Source organism: Phyllostomus hastatus, unplaced genomic scaffold (assembly GCF_019186645.2).
Source record: "Phyllostomus hastatus isolate PE091 unplaced genomic scaffold, TTU_PhHast_1.1 phas_contig_118, whole genome shotgun sequence".
Lineage (NCBI taxonomy): Eukaryota > Metazoa > Chordata > Mammalia > Chiroptera > Phyllostomidae > Phyllostomus > Phyllostomus hastatus.
In genome coordinates, this window is record NW_025333543.1 from 7,529,922 (window position 1) to 7,551,833 (window position 21,912).

Here is a 21,912-nt window from a genome sequence, read left to right on the forward strand (position 1 = left end):
TAATATGTTATCATTTGCAATCAATTTTTGAGAACATATACAGAATCTACTTTATTGCCATGAATGTCTAGGAAGCTAGGTTGTGGCTATTGATTCCTAATGTCCACTGAGAATCAATTATTGAATACAATGCACCCAAATTTTTCTTCTAAACTTAATTGTAAGTAAGTCATTTATGTCAGTATCTTTTGGGGGAATGTCTAGCTCAACAAAAAGGTGGTAAAATTTCAGGTATTATATTTGGAGATTAAAGATTGAACCCAAGCTAAAGTTATAACTTTGCTGTTGCTCAACTAAATTTGTTTGAATGAATATACTGTTATTTAATTTAAGAACACCAGCAAATGGAGACTATCCCATGTAAAGATGTCTTCAAAATCTCTGGCTCCAGTGTCTCCTATTTTCAGAAATTCAGGAACATCTTACCAAGCATGTACCCTGAGATTTTAAAAAAATATACCCCAAACAGAATTCACCATCTTTCTCTCTCAAACCTGTTACTTCCCAGGCTGTATGCTGGTCTGAAGTTAGAAACTGTAGAATCATCATTGATTTATATTTTGTACCTCTTGGCTTTGCAAGTGGAATTGCTGAGCTATTTCTTTTAACTTTTCATTTTGCAATAATATGAAATGTACAGAAATATTGTAAAACAGTACTAAGAATTTCCATATGTCTTTTATCTAAATTGGTCACTAACTTTAAATGTTAACATTGTCTAATGTTTGCTTTATCATTCATATTTACTTTCTCTATGTATATGCATATATATATATGCACATTGATATAATTTTTTCTGTTCTGTTTGAGAGTAAGTTAAAGACTGCATACTCTTTTCTCCCTAATTATTTAGTGTTACTTACTAAGAATAAGAACATTCTCCCACATAATCGCAGTGAAACTTCTGGAATGATAAAAATTAGCATTGGGACCATACATATGGTGACAGAAGATGATTTATTTGACTTTGGGTTGTGGGCACACAATGCAATATACAGATCATGTATCATAGAAATCTATATTTGAAATCTACACAATCTTATTAACTGATGTCACTCCAATAAATTTAACTAAAAAACTTGCTAGGAAAAAAAAAGAAAACAGATTAGTAGATGCTTAGAGGTGGGAGGGGAGGGGTGTCAAAATGGGTGCAGAAGGCCAAAGTGTACAAACTTCTAGTTCTAAAAGAAAATTAACATTGATACAATGCTATTATTTAATCCATATTACCTACTCAAATTATTCTAACTGTCTCTTTAATGTCTTTTGTTGCACATTTTTTTGCTGGTCCAGGATGGAATTAGAATCGTAATCAAAATCAACAAGTATCTTAATTCATTTTGTGAGGTAAGTTTTCTGATTATTGATAAGAAAACTGATCTTATTGTAAACAAATGAGGGAACAGTGTGGGAAACAGTATTCTCACATTTGGTCTTTTATAAACACACCTATCTTATAATATTCTTTAGCCTTCTTTTTTTTAAATCCTTACCTGAGAATACATTCACTGACTCTAGAGGGAAAGGGGGCCGGGGGAGAGAGAGATTGAGAGAGAGATTGAAAGAGAGATTGAGAGAGAGAGAGACATTGATTGGCTGCCTCCCATATGTGCCCAACCGGGGATTGAACCTGCAGCCCCATGGTGGACGGATGATGCTCCAACCAACTGAACCACTCTGCCAGGTCAGCCTTCTTCTTGCCATTAAAGATGTGATGCATTAGATTTTACATTTTTTCAACAAAGTTGATAAAAGCCTTTGTCTATGACAACTGTGTATTCTCAACACACATCTTTGCACTTCAGCTCACCAAAAGAGGACTACTTTTATTATCCATACAGGAAAACTGGATCATATAAAAGGGTCATGAAACAGACTCTTCTAATCAGAGACCTTGGATCCTGAACGTGTGCAACTTGGTTCCTCTCCCTTTGTAGTAAATCTTATGGGAGTAAAGTTTTCCATAGCAGGGGAGACACTGTGATTTTTCCTTATTGCACTCCAATTTCTTGAGGCTGTGCATGAAGTCAGATGTTGAACTATACTCTAGATTTCTGACTTCTATTTTGATTGCATTCCACATGATTATGGCACAAGTGTAGATTATACCACTCAACCTCCCTACACACTATGATTCATAAGGAATCCTCTTTTATTGGCAGCCAACAAATCAAGAGCTTGGGATAGCAGGGTTTGAGAACATGTATTCAGAATGGGCTTGGGCTGGGAAGGAATGTGCTATGCATTACAGGTTGACAAAAGTATAGAGTTTACAACTGCAAGGAAAGGTTGAACTGTTGATGCTGAAAAAGGGTCAAAGAGGCTGTAAATTCTCAGTAAATGAGGCCAAAAAATAAGTAAGGTCATAATTCCCTCCCTCCCTCCCTTCTTTCCTTCCTTCCTTCCTTCCTTTTTCCTTCCTTCTATTTTTTTATTTCTCTGAAGTGTTTTCTAAGCTGAGACATTAATTTTAAATCTTCCAAAGTCCCTTATTCTTTGTGTGATGGACAAGCCACAATGTTATTATATCTAGCTATTTCTGTAACTACACACCAATCCATCCCTAAAGTCACTGCTAAACTTGTAATGCTGAAGTATGTGCTAGTTTGCATTGGCATTACCATACAAGGCAGCTTGGAATTCCTCATGTTAACCTTTTATTACTTGTTTCAAGTTTTCCAGGCATTGCCAAACATCTTGAGCTTTGTGGAATGATTACAAAATTTATAAACATAAATCTCTGATTCCACTTTGAACCTTTAAAAGAATGCCAAAATTATATTAACAATGCCCATTTCAAATCAAAGACCTGGAATAGCATTTTGATTACTTTGACCTTAGAAAACACTTGTTGATATCACTGGACAATTGATAAACAGACATTGCAACAGCTTTGCTGGTTTTCAAGATTGTACAACCCAGAAACAAAGCTTGGGTTGTTTTCAAATGCCTCAGACATTTAGATAGCTGCCCCTTTAAAATCTCCAAAACATTGTTAGAAACACGTCATAATGCAAGTATGCTTCCTTTGGCACCTCAGCAGGGCAGTTCTCATATTCAGCTAGGAATATGAGAGATTTGGTTGAGAAACAGAAAGGATTTTGTCTTTAGCAGGCTGACATTGAGCTACTGCTGGTTGCATGGCCTAGAATCAATGTGATATGGAGCAACTCCTTAACAAGGGAAGACCATTCTCTACCGGATGAGCTAATGCTGCTGGAAGATGCACAGGTGTATGGAAGAAGCTCTGGGGAAGGGCAAACAAGTAAAAGAAAACTATTGTTATGTGGTCCTGAGATAGCTTATATGAAGGGGAAGAGGTATGTACACTGTCTGGCAGTATGGTAAAATAAATAAGAATTCAGAATTTAGAGCTACCTGAATTTGAATTCCAGTTCTAATGCTTCCTCCCTTAGTGGTTTTGGTCAAATTATATAACCCCATTGTCCTCAGTTTCCTTATCTATAAAATGATATAATAAAAGTACCTACCTTCAGGGGTTGTGAGGATTGAGTGTATATATATAAAACATTTAGCACAGTGACTAGCTCTGCTCTTCAAAATAATGTTAAGGCAATTTTAAAAAGGAGAGAGAGACTAAGAATAAACTCTGTTTTTAAAAAATGTTTCAGCCAAAATTTTCTCTCATATGATAATGCTTGACCTAACATACGCATGCAAGAAAACTCATTCTAAAGATTAACCCTTCCTTTGGTAAAATCTATATTAAGTGTTCTGATAAAGGCTCTATGATTATTCTCTGAAGACCTTTGGCTGCAGAGTAGTGAAAATTCCCATGTTCATTTTATAAGTAAAGAAGAATTATTTTCAGCCCTTGGTGGGAATACTGCACCCTCCTACTGGATGCCGCTCCTTGACACAGGAGCTCTGCCTGCCAGTTTGCTCTGTCTTATGTTGCCATAGGATTGGGCAAAGAGGAATCCTTAATAAATATGCAGTGGTGATGATAATTTCACAATAGTGTCTTACAGTTACCCTGTTGATTTTGCAAAACCCTACAGGGTGTTTCCTGATATTGGACAATACTGGATGCAGTACTATTTGGCCAAAAGTCAATACAGAATGAAAGTACATGTTGCTGTGGTCCTACCTTGTCTTCCAGCTTCTCTCTTCCCACCTCCCTAGCCCTTATTTCAAGCTATTAGCAGAAATTCATTTGGAATAAGGAGAAAGCACGTACATTGAAAAGTAATGTACTACCTTTGTCAAGCAGGACTCCCAACACTCTAACATGCTCTCTTGCTACTCACTCCTTCCTATACTTTAGTTTGAAGGTATGATCCCTAAACTATATAAATTGCAATTCTAAGGAAGTAATTCATTTTTAATCTTAAAAAATTCAAGAAATAGGGTAAATCACTGATTATGTATAGTATCACATGCCATTATTCTTTGGTAAACTGTAAGTATTGACAACTGGACTAAGCTCAAGGTTTTATCTTTTCTATTTGATTTACTACAATGGATTGATAGTTTGTTTAACTACCTGTTTCCTTTATGAGATATGAGATTGTGAACTTCTTGAGGGCAAGAACTATAGTGAATATAGTTTTATACCTACAGTACTTGGTAGCTTGTGCAAAATAAGTAAATCTCCCTTCAATTTTCCTTAAGTAACTTTTTTCATAGATTTTTTTTTAAATAAACATGCTCCTGTATTCTAAATTTTTTCCCCCCAAATCTTTAGCTGCACTAAAGGTGTTTCTAACCTTGGCAACAGGAGTACTGGGGATTTCATTTGTTCAGTAAAACAATTCAAAATCTAAAGAGTCCACATGGGAATGTAAGCCTCTTGCTTGCTCCCAGGCCATGACCCTAATCCCTGGAATGTACTGTATTGAAAATAGTGTTCATCAGTTTCTCTGAGTCTAGATTATTATAAATGTTCTTGATGATTTTAAACTTTACAGATAATTTATGGACTTAATATTTATTAAAACTATACAACCAGGACTGGCTGGTGTAGCTCAGTAGATGGAGTGCCAGCCTGAAGAAGGTCACTGGTTAGATTCCCAATCAGGGCACACGCCTGGGTTGTGAGCCAGGTTCCCAGCTGGGGGTGTGTGAGAGCCAAATGATCCACGTTTCTCTTGAGCATTGGTGTTTCTCTCCTTCCCTTCTACTCTCTAACAATAAATAAATATTTTCATAAAATAAAACTATACAACTGTATAAACTCTTAAGCAAAAGGAAAGGGGATATGGATAAAAGAATAAAAGCTAATATCCTAAGTAGTGCATTTGTACAAATAATTTTTTAGCATAAATTCACATGTTGCAGGAATTCCCCTATATGCATTGAATAATTGTTAGATGTTACAGATATCATGGCTATATAGCAAATCACTCCAAAATTCTGAGGCATTCTGAGGCAACTAGTCCTGTTCCAGCCAATGAAATGGAACAGAAGGTAAGTCGGTTGGGGGGTCCCAGGAAAGATTTTTCTCCTTGTTAAGAGAGTAAAATGCCCCTTTGCTCCCTTTCTGCTTTACACTTTGGGTGCTGTCATGTGAAGGAGTGGTACTTGAATAAAAGGACAAACCTGAGAATGGAAGGCAATGAGTACAGGATGGCAGAGACTTAAGAAAAAAAAAAAAGCTTCTTCTGAGCCAAATTTGTGCTAGCCTGTGTCTTGTCTTTAAGACAGTCTTAGCAGTGTTTTTAGTTACTTATAGCCAAAAGCATTCTTAACTGATTACTCATCCTTCTCTAGCAAACTATCAGAACTAACCTTGGTATGCCTCTGAGCCTTCTTTACCGTAGGCATTTACATTTTTTGGCCTCTTTTGGAAACCTGATATCCATTCTCCTTTGTTAATCCCCTAATCTGGCTCTATCCCTTTCTACATTCCTTCATTTTACCACTGTGCCCTCTTGAAGTCCACCTTCTGTGAACTTTGAACTTGCTTGTACTCTCAACCATTTCATCTCCTTGCTCCAGCTGATGTTCATTATGCTTCAAGGTCTGTATCTTCTGTAGTACTCTCAAGTCGAGACCAGTTATTTTTTCCTGAAGATGGGCATTTCACAGTGCTTCTGGGGTAGCAGTCTTACTCACACTTCATTGTTTCCACCTAATTCCTTTTTGCTTCCTAACCAAATCGATGCTCTTTGAAGTATAGTACATGGCTTCAGACTTTACCACTCATTTTTACACTTAGTTGACATTTTCTATCAAATTCTAGGACACTCCATATTTTTGATAACTTTAGCCTCTGACTCACTCTTCTTTCCACCATTTTCCCTGTTGTTATTCTTGGTGACTTCCACATATTCACAGATGTCCACCACACACTGGGCCTGTTATTCCTAGACTCTTGAAATCTAACAACATTATCCTCCATCCTACTCAGCTGTAACTCTGATGAAGAGAGGCAGAATCAATGGGACTTGGCCAGGTCTCTTGACCTTTGTTGAACTATACTGTAATGCCTTCACAATCAGTATTCTGGTGACATCAACTCAAATGTCTCTGCATTTAATAATGGCAGACTCTAGTAAAGATAACTGGGTATAAGTTTTTGTTGTTATTGTCTGAGGGTCAAGATATCCCAGGGAAAATTATCATTGAGGAAAAACCAATAGCAGCTTTCATAAATGTCAGCATAAAATGACATTCAAAACAAGTATAAAAGGTTAATGATACCTTGTTTTAAGTGTTTTAAAATGCATTGCCATTAAATAGAAGCTACAATGGCATGCTGTTTTCCATGAAGAGACAAAATAATCAGCTAAAGCTGTTTAGGCTTTAGTAAATATAGGAAAAAAAAGATTCCATTAGTTAAGCAAGAATGTGTTCCAGGTTGTATACTCAAAATTCACCCATTTATCCCACCACAATGAATTCTTTTTATATATGTGAGCATTCATTATAATCATTGAAGTTCTCATTGAACACTTAAATCATGGGAGGTCAGGGGAGCAGAGAGAATCTAGCAAGAATTTGTAGTAAAGTACTCTTTTATGGAGACATTACTGGTGTCATTAATTTTCTGATGAAGTAAGTGAACACTCAGACAAGTTCAGATATGCCAGGGCATTTTAAGGCAAAGGCTTATGACTGATGTTGGGTGGTGGTGTCTTTTTGGTAACCATGGTGATGTTGGATGAGCTCAAACATTGAATGCTAGAAATTCCTTAAGAATGAGTCAATAATAAATCTTTTGCTTTTGGTAAAATTGGGCTGAAATACTTTGGAAATTTATGCATGAAGACTTCAGAGTCATAGAAGTTTCAGCTAGTTGGTTAAAGAAAAAAACAATTCTTAGCTATTCATTTTCTAAATAAAAAAATAAAATAGATAAATAGAGAAATAAAGATACCATACAAGAAATATGAAAGCCAGTGATCTCTTGAGCAACTGGTATTTCTTAATGGGATTAAATAACTCCAATCCACTGATTTCTCAAAACTATAACTGTATCCATGGGTTCCAAGCAAATTTCTTTGCTTAGGGATGAATAGGGTATGTGTACATTCTGTGAGTTTGTTCATGATTAATCACTTTAATATTGTCTGTACCAAAAGATGGTAAATGTATTACCTCAATATACTTCAGCAACTCATGATGTGACTCGGCCACCAGCCTGCAGTGACTGCGGAACGCTGCGGATGGCTCGTCGAAACATGAGAAAAACATACACAGGGACAACCGAGTCCTGTGGGGAAATAGGAACGAAACGGCCACTTTCTCTAGTGCAGAGCACCCCGATCCCTGCCTGAGTAGTGCTTTTATTAAGAATACAGACACAGTTTGTGGATTCCAGTTTGGCAGGGAAGATCAAACAAGTAGGTAATTTTCAAAGGTGCTGACAGAACTCCTGCTGGGATTCTGGGCAGAGTTTGGGGTTTTATCACTACAGGACCTAAAAGGCTAGTCCTGTTTTCCTGCCCGTGCCTTCATATTCTAATTCAATAGCATCCTCCAGCAAGCAGGTCTCACAGGATCTTGCATATTCTGTGCCCCAGGCCTGATTACCCCAGGGGTCTGTCGACTCTGGTCTGGGCTGCACCACCCTTGTTATTTCTGCAGGCCTGAGTCAACAGAGGAGACAAAGGCAGCCAGGAGACTTGGAATTCTCACAACTAAGAACAAGGACTCAGGCTTTGACAAAGCCAAAGGGGCAGGGGCCAATGTCAATCACCCCTTCCTTTCCACAGTCCCAAGTCTCTTCCCTGAGGCCTCCATGTGATCATGCCTGTCTTAGGCGATTCCCCCTATGGGAAATCTTACTCCCCATTGGCTAACTGATCAAGCATTGGAGGCCAGGCACAGAACAGGCAGCGTTCATGCCAGGGAAATAACTTTTGTCTCCTTAGTGGCTCCTGGTTCAGAGGTCTCTCACTCAGCCTAAGTTGGGGGGGGGTGGTGGGGAGGTTACAGCTTCCTGGGACCAGGCAGGGCGGGCCCCAACAATGATGTGTCAAAATCTTCAGAACTTTCTGGGTCTCAGGAAAGAACTCTCTCCCCTCGCTCTCATCTAACCACTCTGTTCTCAAGTTCCTACTGCTGATTAAAGAGTAAGAATCAGAAATCATTATTATACCTTCTAATATCCAAGGTGGTGGCTTCTGCTGAAAGGAAAAAACCCATTTCTTTTCTTACTCTCTGTGGTGCCTTTATCATGTTTCATATTCTGGTATTCTTTCCCTCCCAATCTAGTTCCTTTCACGGTGAGGGTCTCTCTACTGCTAACTGCACAAATGTGGTTGTTAAATGCCTGTTATATTGAGTATAAAAGGATAAACTATATCTCTGGGAAATACAACTAAATGGGACTTGGATGATAGAGATTTCCATTTATTGACCAACAGAAAATAAGTAGAACAAAAGGTTATTCTTCATTATCTATGTTTGAAGAAAATAATGCATGAATCTAGATAAAAACTTTTATTACTTCCCTATCTTTTCCTAACTGCAAGAGAAGGACTTAACTAATCCATTTACTTATTCTCTTGTTAAGTGTTCACAGGACAAAGTATTGGAAGAATTTTTTTTACTTGATTAACAATTTAAAATGAAAGGGAGCTTTGAAATCTTTCACATAGTTTATTAAAGGCCAAATTAAAAATAGATCGGAATAAATACCATATGATCTCACCTATAAGTAGAACCTAATCCACAAAACAAACATGAGCAAAATAGAACTAGATTTAAAAATAAAGAACAAACTGACAGTGACCAGAGGGGATGGGAGAGAGAAATAATAGGGGTAGAGAAGGGGAAAGGGTAAGCAAAGGAACATAAATAAAGGACTCATGGGCATGGACAGTGTGGAGGGGATTGACTGTGGGAGTGGTAGGGGATGGGGTATGGGTGAGCAATAGGGGAAAAGGAGGGACAACTGTAACTGAACACCAATAAATTAAAAAAAAAAAGAAGAAAGAATCAAACCTAGTGGTTCTGTATCTCCCAGACAAAGTAGTTTATTTGCCTAGGAAATTCCTAATATACATGCAGTTATCATCTTTGGTAGTGAATTATGGCTTTGGTCAAATTTCTTGGGCTTTTATATCCCCCTAACCAGTCTTATTTTACCTCAGCCTCAGAAATTGGAGGCTGGACAGGCACATATAAAAAGAGTTGTCATGTCAGTATGTGGGGAAATTATTTTAATTTATTCCCACTTAGTCATGCCGGGGGCTGGGAGTTGAATTTAAGAAGAAGCACTATCAGCCAAACAAACAGGAACTGAAAAAAAAATTAAAATCACATTATTCTGGGTATGTATCAGAGTAAAACTATAACAGAAATACTTCACACTAAGAAAAAAAAATCTCATGATTTCCTAATACAAGGAAAAATGAATCTACCACTATTCCACATTTGCTTCCTTTTCACAATAGGTTGCCATGAAAAAAATTTTACTAAACCAAATAGAGTTGCAATTCAAGTATAATAATCCTTGTTAGATTCACCTCAAGACAGTTTTCCCAAACTTCAATTAAAACGTCACTTTTTTTTCTAAAAAAAAACCCCAAAAAAACCCAAAACCCAATGTGACTTGAAAACTATCTATTTAAATTCCTTGATTTTAAAATTTCTTAAAACTTATTTTGATGAAAAATTTTTATAGTGAAAGTCTAGTTTCTGTTTTGTCTTGTCAGAAGCAGCCTTTGTTTAGGTAATTTTTAATCCTTGGAGACAGCGCCCCCTGCTCTAACAAGCGTTTAATTGCAGAAGGATTTTTTTTCTGCTCTTTAATGAAAAGGATATGAAGTATAAAGGTACAATTATTAAAGTGGAAGAAACTTTATTTTGAATAATAATATACATATCATTACTTTCATTTAATTTTCATACTGCATAGTCTATGTAACTATACAGGGAAAAATAAACATTAGAAATACTTAAAGATGGAAGTATATGGGTAAAGAAGACATTTGAAATACCCACTAACAGGCTTTAGAAACATCATAGGACAGTATCCATCAGAAAAGAATGAAAACTATGCAAAAAAATATATCCAAATCACAACAGGTAAGTGCAATTGGTACAAATTGATTCTTGGGTATGCAAAATATATGTGTTCTTTGGATTGAAAACATAATATAACTGAATGGCTTTTAAGTCCAAGTTGAAAAACATCTATAGAAGTAAAAAGTGTGGATGCCACATGTGACAAAATATTAAAGGCCACATATGAATGTCATGAGCTTACAAAGAGAATACTGAGAGGTAGGAATTTTTTTTAAAAGAGAAATGCAATAAAGCCACCTCTGCTTAAATTAGGAAATAGCAAATGCATCGGCAATAAAATGATAATAGCTCTCTATTCTATGCTGCATTTCTATTTCCTCTGTCAAAAGAATTTACTATGTATTACTACAAAGCTCACTGGATATGATGAGGCAATAAATGTAGAGCTTTGGCATTAGGGTAAGTTTCATTTCCTCTTCACTTTACATTAAAAGGAAACAAGAATATAGAAGTAGAAATGCTCATCTCTCCATTCATCACATTAACTTTCAAGTTTTTCATATATACCATTTGGCACGAGGGAAATAGGGATAGAAAGATGAATTAAACCCAAGCTTCCAACTCAGTGATTTTACATATGGAAAGCTAAATAAAGATAACATTCTTTACATTTTAAAATCAAATGCTTAAAAAAGGTTTTAAATGTAGAGATGAAAAAAACTGGTAAGAGAAATACAGCAAAGAAAGATACTTAACAAAATCTTCTAATATCCTTTATAGTTTCTTTTGTTTCATTTATTTTTCCAAATTGCATTTTACAGTAGAAATGCAGATCACTTTGGATAGCTATGGCTCAATACTGACTGGTGCTCTCCTCTTAAGACATCATCTTCTTACACTCCACTGAACAGAAAACCATGCCTTCTACTGGCATGAACCTCTGCCCAATGAGACACTTGCTGCAACAGGAACACAGGAAGCACTCTGTGGATGCATGCCAGCTGAAACTGTTGTAGGTCACCCGCTGCACTTCAGGATCAATGGCATTATGGCATCCTTGACATACCTGTTAAGTTAAAGATTCAAATAAAAAGAGAATGAGAGTGACCTTCCAATTAATCTTTTAATGAACAACTGTTAATGGGGCCTATATGCTGAACACTGTGAGAAATAACAGATGAAGATCAAACAGGTGATTTGATGCTCATAAAATATCACCATGGTACTCAACACAGAAAGTCCTGACGGTGAGTTACAAAGCAGTGCATTTGGTTCCAGCATATTCTATCAGACTGTACATTAATAATTACACAAATTTTCATGATTTTTTCCTACAACACCAAACTTTAGGGAGGAAGTGGAGCAATAGGAACTCTGTTGTTGGTGGGAGTGCAAAATGACACAGTGTGCAAAATAGTTTGGCAGTTTTTTATAAAACTAAACATACTCTTATCACACAATCCAGTAATCATGTTCTTTGGTATTTACCCAAGAGAGCTGATAGCTTATGTCAGCTCAAAACTGTGTACCTGGATGTTGCCTTATTTATAACTGCAAAAACTTAAAAGCAATCAAGATTTCCTTCATAGGTGAAAGAATAAACAAACTGTGGCACATTCAGACAATGAAATGTTATTCAGCGGTAAAAACAAATGAGCTATTGAGTCAGAAAAAGACATGGAGAAAACTTAAATGCAAAATACTAAGTGAAAGAAGTCCATATGAAAAGCTACATACTGCATCATTCCAATTATGATATCCTAGCAAAGGCAAAACTATGGATAAAAAAAAAATCACTGGTTGCTAGAGTTGGGCATGAGGCAGGTAGGTGGGACAAATAGAGAGATATATGCAGCACACAGAGGATGTTTAGGTTGGTAAAAATACTCTATGACAGCACACACACACACACACACACACACACACACAATTTGTCCATTCTACACATTATCTAAACCCATAGACTGTACACCAAGAGTGAACCCTAAGGTAAACTATGGTCTGTGGGTGATTAGGATGTGTTAGTGTAGGTTTCCCTTGGTAAAAATGTACCACTCTAGAAAGTGATATTGATAATGGGCAAGGCTATATACATGTGTGGGGATAAGGGGTATACAGAAATTTCTATCCTCCTTTCAATTTTGTTGTAAACATTAAAATTACTCTGAGAAAACTCTTAATAAAAGACTCTTCACTCATTAAAGCTTTGAAGTGGTAATTTTTAAAAATATTTTATTTATTTATTTTTAGAGGGGAAGGGAAGGAGAAAGAGATGGAGAGAAACATCAATGTGTGGTTGCCTCTTATGCGAACCCAGGCCCTCAACCCAGGCATGTGCCCTGACTAGGAATCAAACCAGTGACACCAGTGACCCTTTGATTCACAGGCCAGTTCTCAATCCATTGAGCCACACCAGCCAGGGCTGAAGTGGTACTTTTATCAGCCTTACCTATGACACATGAGACTATAAACAGCACTAATTTCTAGTGAAAATCATGTCAAAGTAATTAAGGACTTAAAAATACTGACAGTATTTGAGAAAAATTAGTTTTTACTAAAAATGTAACATAGTTAATTGGCTTTTGTTTTGTCATGTCATAATTTATGTAAAATCTAATATTATAGAACATTAATACTTAAATCCCCTAAATCATTCAGTGTGTATGTATGTTATATACAAATACAGTGTTCAGCACAAATAATGTCCTTTTATTACAAAATCATAAGCATGTATTTCTGTAACATAACAATATCACACTCAAGCACACCATATGACATTTAGGTGAAATGTTCAAATTAAAATTATAAATTATTACACCCATATTATTACCCTGCCAACCATATTCAAGCAGACATTACTTTTGCTGGACCTTGTGTATGTGTATATATATGACATCTGCAAATCCACAGCCACAAAATACATAACACACATAATTTTCTTTAGCTGATTATATATATAAAGAAAATGAGTAATTGTCATCATACAAGAAAGCAAAATACTCAGTTGAGACCTCCAAAACACTAGACAGTTCACGTGCCTAGTTGTCGATGCATGTTCTGAATGAATGTGACTATCTCAAGTTTGTTTTAAATATTTTATAGCAAGTGATGAAATCAACAAGGTTGTCCATAATTACATGAAAGTGATTACTGTATTTTTCAGACTATAAGATGTCCCCTGCCCCCGCCAATTTGGGAGAAATAATGGTTGTTAATGCCACTGCTGAGTTCTATTTACATTTACATTGGTGAAATGTTATGTTATTTATGTTATTAAATATTTTACCACATTTTTTACTTCAAAAATTTTTTTCCTATTTTCCTCCTCTAAATCCTAGGGTGAGTCTTATGGTCCAAAAATATGGTAACTCAGCATTCTTGATATCTTAAATGTGATTGCGAGGAATTACTGAGAGATGAGGGGTGGTGGGTTGAAGAGGGTCGTTTAGTCTGAGCCTCCTCACTTGAAAAGACCTCAAAATGTGGCTGTGCCTCAATGGGTTAGCCTTGTTACAGATACTCATTCCGGGCCTGTGAGATACTTTCCATATTTTTTAGAGCTCCATGGCCTCTAATGACAGAGACTGTAGTTGCTAATTCCTATATTATGTCGACCCGGTCTCCCTGAGAAGCACAGGAGAGATCTCTTTGCATAATTGATATAGTATTTCTGAATATAACAAGTGTTTTAATTCAAATACCCTCCAGTTTTGTAGATGCACCATGCAAGCAATTGCTGTTCTATATATTCATTTTTATAGCTTTATAATTCATTTAGGATGTTCTCCTTTGTACTTTTCTATATTTTATATTAATTTTTCAATATTTTTAAAATTGTTTATCTAAAATAGAAGCCCTTCACACTCAATTTTTTATTCCATTGCTTTTAGACCATGAACTACCTTCTTTATTTCAGCCCTATATATTTGTGCATTTTTTAATACTGTTATAAAACACACATTTTAATCTGTAATTTATAAAAGAGATTACTGTTAACTATACATAATACTAAAGAAATTATTTAGGTTAAAACACGTCTAATGGCCCTGGCTGGCACAGCTTAGTGGATTGAGCGCGGGCTGCGAACCAAAGGGCACATGCCTGGGTTGTGGGCCAGGTCCCCAGTGGGGGCCATGCAAGAGGCAACCACACATTGATGTTTCTCTCTTTTTCTCCCTCCCTTCCCCTCTCTAAAAATAATAAAATATTTTTTTAAAAAAACCATGTCTAATGAACACACTGAATTTAGGGTTTATGGTTTCATACAATTTAGTTTTATTAATAATTTGATTGTCATTCCTCCTTAGGTCTGACATGTAATCCTAGCTAAACCCCGCCCCGATCCCTAATTCTTCCTAAACCTGGAAGGGTCTGGGGACTACAGAACCTTGCAGGGAGATAATGTGCCTCCTGTGTTCATAAACCTCAAATACTTCAGAGTTCTTACTTCCTTCAAGCCCTTCTACTTTTTATTTTATTTGTATACACAATATGAAATAGCTAATGACATGCTGTAATGAGCTCTCTAGCAGCAGGGAAATCTTGTGGATGTGAATTCTGGGGGTGGTAATTTGATACTGAAATTCCAGAGATCATGAAGAGACAAACAATGCATTTCCCATTATCTTCCTTCTAGGTTAGTATTTTTTCCCCCTAAGAAATGCCTTGTTCTGAGCTGAGTTTTTGGCTTCAGGTTAAAAGTAATTTGTATCTCTTTCCTTTTTATAAAATTTTTTTTAACAATCTAAGTAGATCTGTGCCCTAAACTAGATAACCTTCTTCAAAATTTTGCGTCACTTAGCATGTTGCATGCTTTATGTGGCATCACATGCAATTTGTTTAGGTGATAATATGTTCATTCTTTTAATCTTTATTATATTTTTTTCATTACCATTTAGTCCCCTTAATGATATGTTCATTTTGATATTAGAGAAAGAACAATAATATATCTTACAGAAAAGTAAACCTTTAAAAGGAGTCAAACCATATTATAAAACTAAATACTTAGAGACTACTTTTTTAGAAAAAAATCATATTTGTGGTTATAATCCTCCCCATTGATTTGGTATAATGTAATGGAGAGAAGCTTGTAAAAGTTAAATAAAGCAGCTTCATCTATTTAAAGCTTTATTCAATAAGTGTTTATTGAGTATCTAATGTGTTGTTCTACTGTTGGAAATAGAACAGAAAACAAAGCAGACAAAAATCCCTGACTTCATGGAGTTTGCATTCTAGTCCTTGAGACTAAGGTCACACACTCTACAATAAAGTATACATTATGATATCCCTGTTCTTTACAGAAACCGATAAAACAATATTCAGAGAAGCAGTTCTTTGACTAAATTATGTTATTAGGCCACATGGTAATTCAGCATCTTTCCCCCAGGTATAAGGAGGGTCCATGTTGACCTCAAAACAAATGATAAGTCTCAGGCTTCAAGTCAGTCACTCAAATGTTTCCTAACAATAAAAAGGCAAGCTCTATCCTCCAGCTGCTTACAGTCTAGTGGAGACAGATGAGTGATATTAACAATTGCACACATCTGGGCAAGCACACACGCAAAGACTCATAGGAACAGCGAGATATCCAGCCCTAGCTGGAGAGAAGAGTGGAGCTTGGGGCAGGGGATCAGGAAAAATTTTCTGAAAAATGTTAAGCCTAAATCAAGTCTGGAAAAATATGTAGGCATAGTCAGGTAAAACAGGAATAGGAGGGTGAATCAGACAAAGGAATAAATGTGAGCAAGAAAAAGAACAGTGTATAAACTAGAAAATACTGGTAAGTTACAGAAATGTATGATTTGGGTTGGATTAATAGTTGAAGCAGCTAGATAGGCAAGAAGAGCCCCAGCTGATGTGGCTCAGTTGGATGGAGCGTCATCCCATAGACCAAAGGGTTGCAGGTTTGATCCACAGTCAGGGCACATGCCTAGGTTGCAGTTTCAGTCCCCATTCCTAGGTGCATATGAGGGGAAACATCAACATTTCTCTCTCACATCGATGTTTCTTTTTTTCTCTCTCTCTCCTTCCTTTCCCATCTCTCTAAAATCAACAAACACGTCTTCAGGTAAGGATTATAAATAAATAAATAAGGAAGTTAGTTAGTTACTTAGTAAGTAAAAAAATTGATAGGCAAGAAAAGACTGGTGTATCATTAACCAAGAGCTTAAGGATCAGATTTGCATTTTTAAAAGATTATCTTCCATTATTATGGAAGGCAGCTTTGAACAAGGCCAAGAATGGATGGGGAAGACCACATTTGAGGCCACTGCAATCACCCAAATAACAAAAAATAAAGATCTGAAGTAGAGTAGCTGTAAATGTGAGGACCTGAGATATATTGATGAGGCAGAGTTGATTTTAAAAAAACCAAAAACTATTTATAGCTTGGAACAATGGGTAAGGGTTGAAAATTGGCACTGACACCAAAACTTGTTACCTTATTTTCATAGTATCATACCGAGAACTATATAAATATGTCATTTTATTTCTTAACTAGAGTATCCTCTACTTGATAGCTCAGGGAAATCTTTAACTAGTAGGTATTTCCTGCATTCAAAGAAGTCAATGTCTGAGTTTTTAATATTCCCTGGCTTATAAGATTTATCATATGTAGTCAACTTTTTAAATTTACTGAATTATCTAAATGATCTCTTGGCCATCATGCAATAGTAGCTTTGTATAAGTAGGGTAGATCTAAGAAAAAAATGTACTCTTGCATTAAATACTTGAGTATTTGGCTCATGCAAATAAATCACTTCAAATAGCAAAAACAAAGTCCTAGTAATGGTCTAGCGACATGAACAGAAATCATAAAATACAGCCAAAGAATATGAACAGCATCTAGAAACCTTAATTTAAATGGAATTTGATCTGTATGATATGAGAATCAATCAATTAATCTCATTCTCATTAAGGAACTTTTTTGAAAATAGGGATTTTATAATCGAGTAGCATTTATAATCTATGGTATAAACTGCACAGGTAGAAATCTTGAGGTAGCTCACAGTCAACAAATATATTGCATTTATATTATGTGGATTTTGACACCTTATGGTAGGAATCACATGTTTCCTACATGAGAGTAGTACTTTCTATTTCTCACTTGTAGGAGGTTTAATGGCACAAAGTCAAATCATAAAGCAAGTTCAGGCAACTGTATCCTTAGACTACTTCTTACCACAGCATGATTCTTCACATAGCAGGGCTTGCACACAGGCTTGTCATTGACCATCACATATATTTCCCCAGCTAGGATGTTGTCACAGTCAAAGCAGCAGAAGTGTTTCAGATGCCAATTTTGGTTTTCTGCCTGGGTATACTCATTGCTGAATATCAGCTGGAAAGAAGATAAAATAAGTTGGATCATGTATTTTTTTTCTCCATATAGTAAAGCTAGGTTCTTTATATAATGAAGGAATTAGATCCACAAATATATCAACTTACATTCATGTCTGAAAATAACTGAAAGCTTGAACTAAGGTTATTATTTAGTTTAGTCTAAATCAGTCTTTTATGTTTCTGGACACTCTTTCCTTAGTCAACACAATTAACACAGTACTCAGAATGACTGAAATTGAAAGTTTCTTTTCATTTAACTCTTTTGAATATAAATAAAGCAAATGATGTTTGGCTAATCCATGTTGCCTCATCACTAAGAGCTGCCTTAGGGTGGTAAGAGGACCATGTGGGGGTACAACAATGAGCCTGCATGTAGGTGGCCTTAGAGAACATACCTCATCACAGCCAGCACATCTCGGTTTTTCACTGTCACAGTAATGTCTGCCACAGTATAGCTTCCCATTCTTCCAGAAATAAATCATGTCGACCAGGAGCTCGTGGCAGGTACTGCAGACAAAACAAGCTGGGTGCCACAATTTATCATAGCCGGCCCTTTCAGCATAGATGGCTGGGTCACCTTCCTTCATACTCAGTTTGCAGCAGTAGCAGGACTGAAAGAAATCCATCCAAAACAATCTAGTCATCGTAAGACTGGCATTTTTCATCAGTAGCTTTAGTAAAAATTCAGAGAAACAACTTTCAAGAGAAATAATTTCTACTGAAATTAATAGTTTGTCCATACAGACAATAAGGTGTTTGTATTTCTGTGAAACAGAATCTCTTGGCTTTCTGCAGCCCTTTCACACCTCACTGTTGCAGCCTGTGTGTAACAGAGTATTGGTTTTCAAATTCAAGTTTCTTATGGAAAATGGCTAATAGTAATTTTTACCTAAATTTTAAGTGGTCCCTAAAACAGCTTATTAGTACTTTTTGAAAATAATATTTTTACAAAACTAAGTCTTGTGGGTTGATGTGCTAATAGAATTTATGGGAGATGTATTACATTAAGTTTAGTTCTCATTTTTTGCTCACTGGTGTCACAACTTTCTTTAACCCATTAAAAAAAGACTTCAATTTCCCTCTCTAGGAGAGATTTTAAAAAATATGATTGAACATATATCTACATAAATTTAAGTTTGAATTTTAGGTATAATGTCATAAGCAAAACTGAATTAGCCTAACCATATATTATTCTTATTTATGGGAAGAGGTAAACAACACCTAAATGATATTTAGAAACAGATTATAGATTAGTATGCTGTATTCTAGAATGACACCAATGCTAACTACTATGTTTAATTAAACCTCACAATTAGCCTGGCTGGCGTAGCTCAGTGGATTGAGCGCGGGCTGCGAACCTAAGTGTCACAGGTTCGATTCCCAGCCAGGGTACATTCCTGGGTTGCAGGCCGTAATCTCCAGCAACCACACATTGATGTTTCTCTCTCTCTCTCTATCTCCCTCCCTTCTCTCTCTAAAAGTAAATAAATGAAATAAAATAAAACAAAACAAAAAAACAATTATTCTTGTCAACAAGTAATATGAAAACTTGGCTTCAGGAAGATATTTCAAACATGATTCTCTAAAATCAGTATAAACTGAATTTTAATTCTACTTATTTCCCTCACTTACTTCCTTTTGGAAACAGAGAAATGGCCTTCAGAAAGGTTCAAAGAAAGAGAAAGTATACATAAAATACACCAACTGGGCCAACGGTGTGACCACTGTACTCACATACTGAGATCTTTTGTGTTCAGCTGATTTGTCCTCCATGGTGCCCACCGCTGCCGTGGTGCTTCTGTCTCCACCAGGGATGTACATTCTGTTGGAGGCTTGAGCATCCATCTCATGGGGAAGTTTGACATCTCCTACACCCAGAGCCTCACTCTTGTATTTCTTTACAAACTGCTCCATCTCCTTCACTTCTTTGGGAGACAACTCATGGCACTTTGAAGGGTCCTGGTCGTGGGCAGGGAGCTGTTTGGCCAGCTGCTTCTTCCGGTACTGTGCCCCCTCTGAACCTGCCACTGGCTGCTTCTCCTTGGGCAGCATCTGCATGTACTGCCTGGCCTGAACCACAAGGAAACCAGTGTTAACTGAGAGATGCCTTGTCCATCAGAAAGGCAATACTATCTTACAGCACACATCAGAAGCAAGTGACTTAACAAAGAAGTTGGCTTTATCTATTACCAACAAATTATCTTCATCATGTAAACATCCCAAGATATTAACATATTAAAAAATGGTACAACAAATAGATTTAGTTCAATAACAATAAACATATTTCTCCATGAAATTAATGATTTTCTCTTCAATTTATGAAAAGAATCAGGTTACTAATGTTTACTTGTGCTAAATATACAACGTACAACTGTAGGAGAACACACATAGGTAGCATGTTTAGAATGGCCTATGGATGAACAGTATTTTCATTATTAAAAAAAAATCACAAGATTCACTCTGATGATTTAACTGACCTTCTTAAAAGATTTCCACATGCCTCATCTAGTTAAAGCAAGAGTGTCACACACTAAGTAGTCCTTTTTTTTAGCCTTACACAGTAAAATAAGTATAGTGTTGAACATGGAGTTCTAAATAATGACAGAAATTTTAACATCTAGATATTATCATCTTAAGATAAATTCTCACGTGTAAGCTAGAAGAGTTACTAGATTTGTAGAAAACATCTGTTTTACATCTAATATTAAGAATTTTAGGCCATTGCCTCAAAAGGTTAATACATTTGATAGAAAAATTCTATGAGGTATCTAATCTCACTTTCAAGATAACTGTAATAGAAGTTGAAAGTCAAAGTAATATAAATCCCAGAAAAATAATTGACTTGAGGTTGATTAGGTAACTAAAGGAACTGCCCTAAAGAAGGAATTCAGTAACTTTGATAAAGGGGCTCCTCTCCCACTTATTATTTACCAATGCCTGATTCTGGACAGGGGGAGCCCATTCATAGGTAACTGTATTGATGGAGACATTCTTCTTGGCAGCAACTGGATTGGTCAATATCATAACATTGCGTTTATACATGGGAATTCCATCTGATTTTAGCTTTGCAATCAGGGTGGTATACTTGGTGTCTTCAAAAAGTTTCCCAACTTTTCGATCCTCTTCATTGCTCAACAAGACATCATGCTCTTCTTGGCCACACTTGCAGTTACGACATATTTTTCTATAATTTGGGGGAAAATAGTAGGTAATGATTAATTATACCTAATCAATAATAATTATGTGCATACATTTATAATTAATGAAATACTTTTTTAAAAGATTTTATTTATTTACTTTTAGAGAGAGGCGGGGGGGGAGAAAGAGAGGGAGAAGAAACAGCAATGTACAATAGATACATCGATCGGTTGACTTTTGCACACTCTCAACTGAGGACCTAACCCACAACCCGAGCGTGTGCCCTGACTGGGAATCAAACTGGCAACCTCTTGGTTCACAAGCCAGTGCTCAATCCATGAGTCACACCAGCCAAAGCATCATAAAATACTTTTATATATATTCCATTTAATAGTATGAAAAGGAAAATCTTCTTTGTGATGAGGGCAATACTAAGTAACTATCCATAAATTTAAGTAAGGAAACATAAAAATGTACCTTCACTTTATGAGACTTTGAAAAAGTTAGGTTTTGATTTAAAAATGCATGCTCAAGGAGGCATTTTGGGAGTAACCTCATCTGGTATTCTTTATTCTCTCAAGTAAACAACCAATCAACAACCAATCTAGCAAAATACCTATCCCTGCCAAAAGGTTTCATACATATTTTTTATTCAAAATTTTCTAGCCATTATTCAAGTTTTTTTTTTTTAAGTGAGAGATAGGGAGGTTGATACAACTTTTGTTGTCAAGGACTATAATTTTAGATTTAGGTTTACCTTTTCTGCTCCCTTTCCAATTTCCTTTCCTCTCCTTTCTCATTTTCCATTTTCCCATTCTTTTCCTTTTTCTTCTTTCTTCTTTTATTTCTTCAAACACTTAGTGATTACCTAAATGAAAGTTTCTGCTCTTCCTATAGTTGAAGTACATCACTAGCTCCCCCTCCAGTCTTGTCTAGCATATAATCACTCATTCATTCATGTAACATATATGAGTGTCCATGTGCCAAGCAATG

The 21,912-nt window shown here is 36.1% G+C and overlaps 1 protein-coding gene across 1 annotated transcript in view; it reads right to left on the bottom strand.

Moving 5' to 3' along the window:
• Positions 1-11,315: 11,315 nt before the first annotated feature.
• Positions 11,316-21,912, bottom strand: part of TES (testin LIM domain protein) — a 62,121-nt gene continuing 51,524 nt past the window's right edge. The window contains exons 3-7 of the mRNA XM_045848039.1: positions 20,713-20,965; positions 19,516-19,851; positions 18,177-18,392; positions 17,621-17,779; positions 11,316-11,506 (exon numbers count right to left, since the gene is read on the bottom strand). Of these exons, the coding sequence (XP_045703995.1) occupies positions 11,318-11,506; positions 17,621-17,779; positions 18,177-18,392; positions 19,516-19,851; positions 20,713-20,965 (1,153 nt within the window). The 3' untranslated portion in view covers positions 11,316-11,317. The remainder of the gene's footprint in view (positions 11,507-17,620; positions 17,780-18,176; positions 18,393-19,515; positions 19,852-20,712; positions 20,966-21,912) is intronic.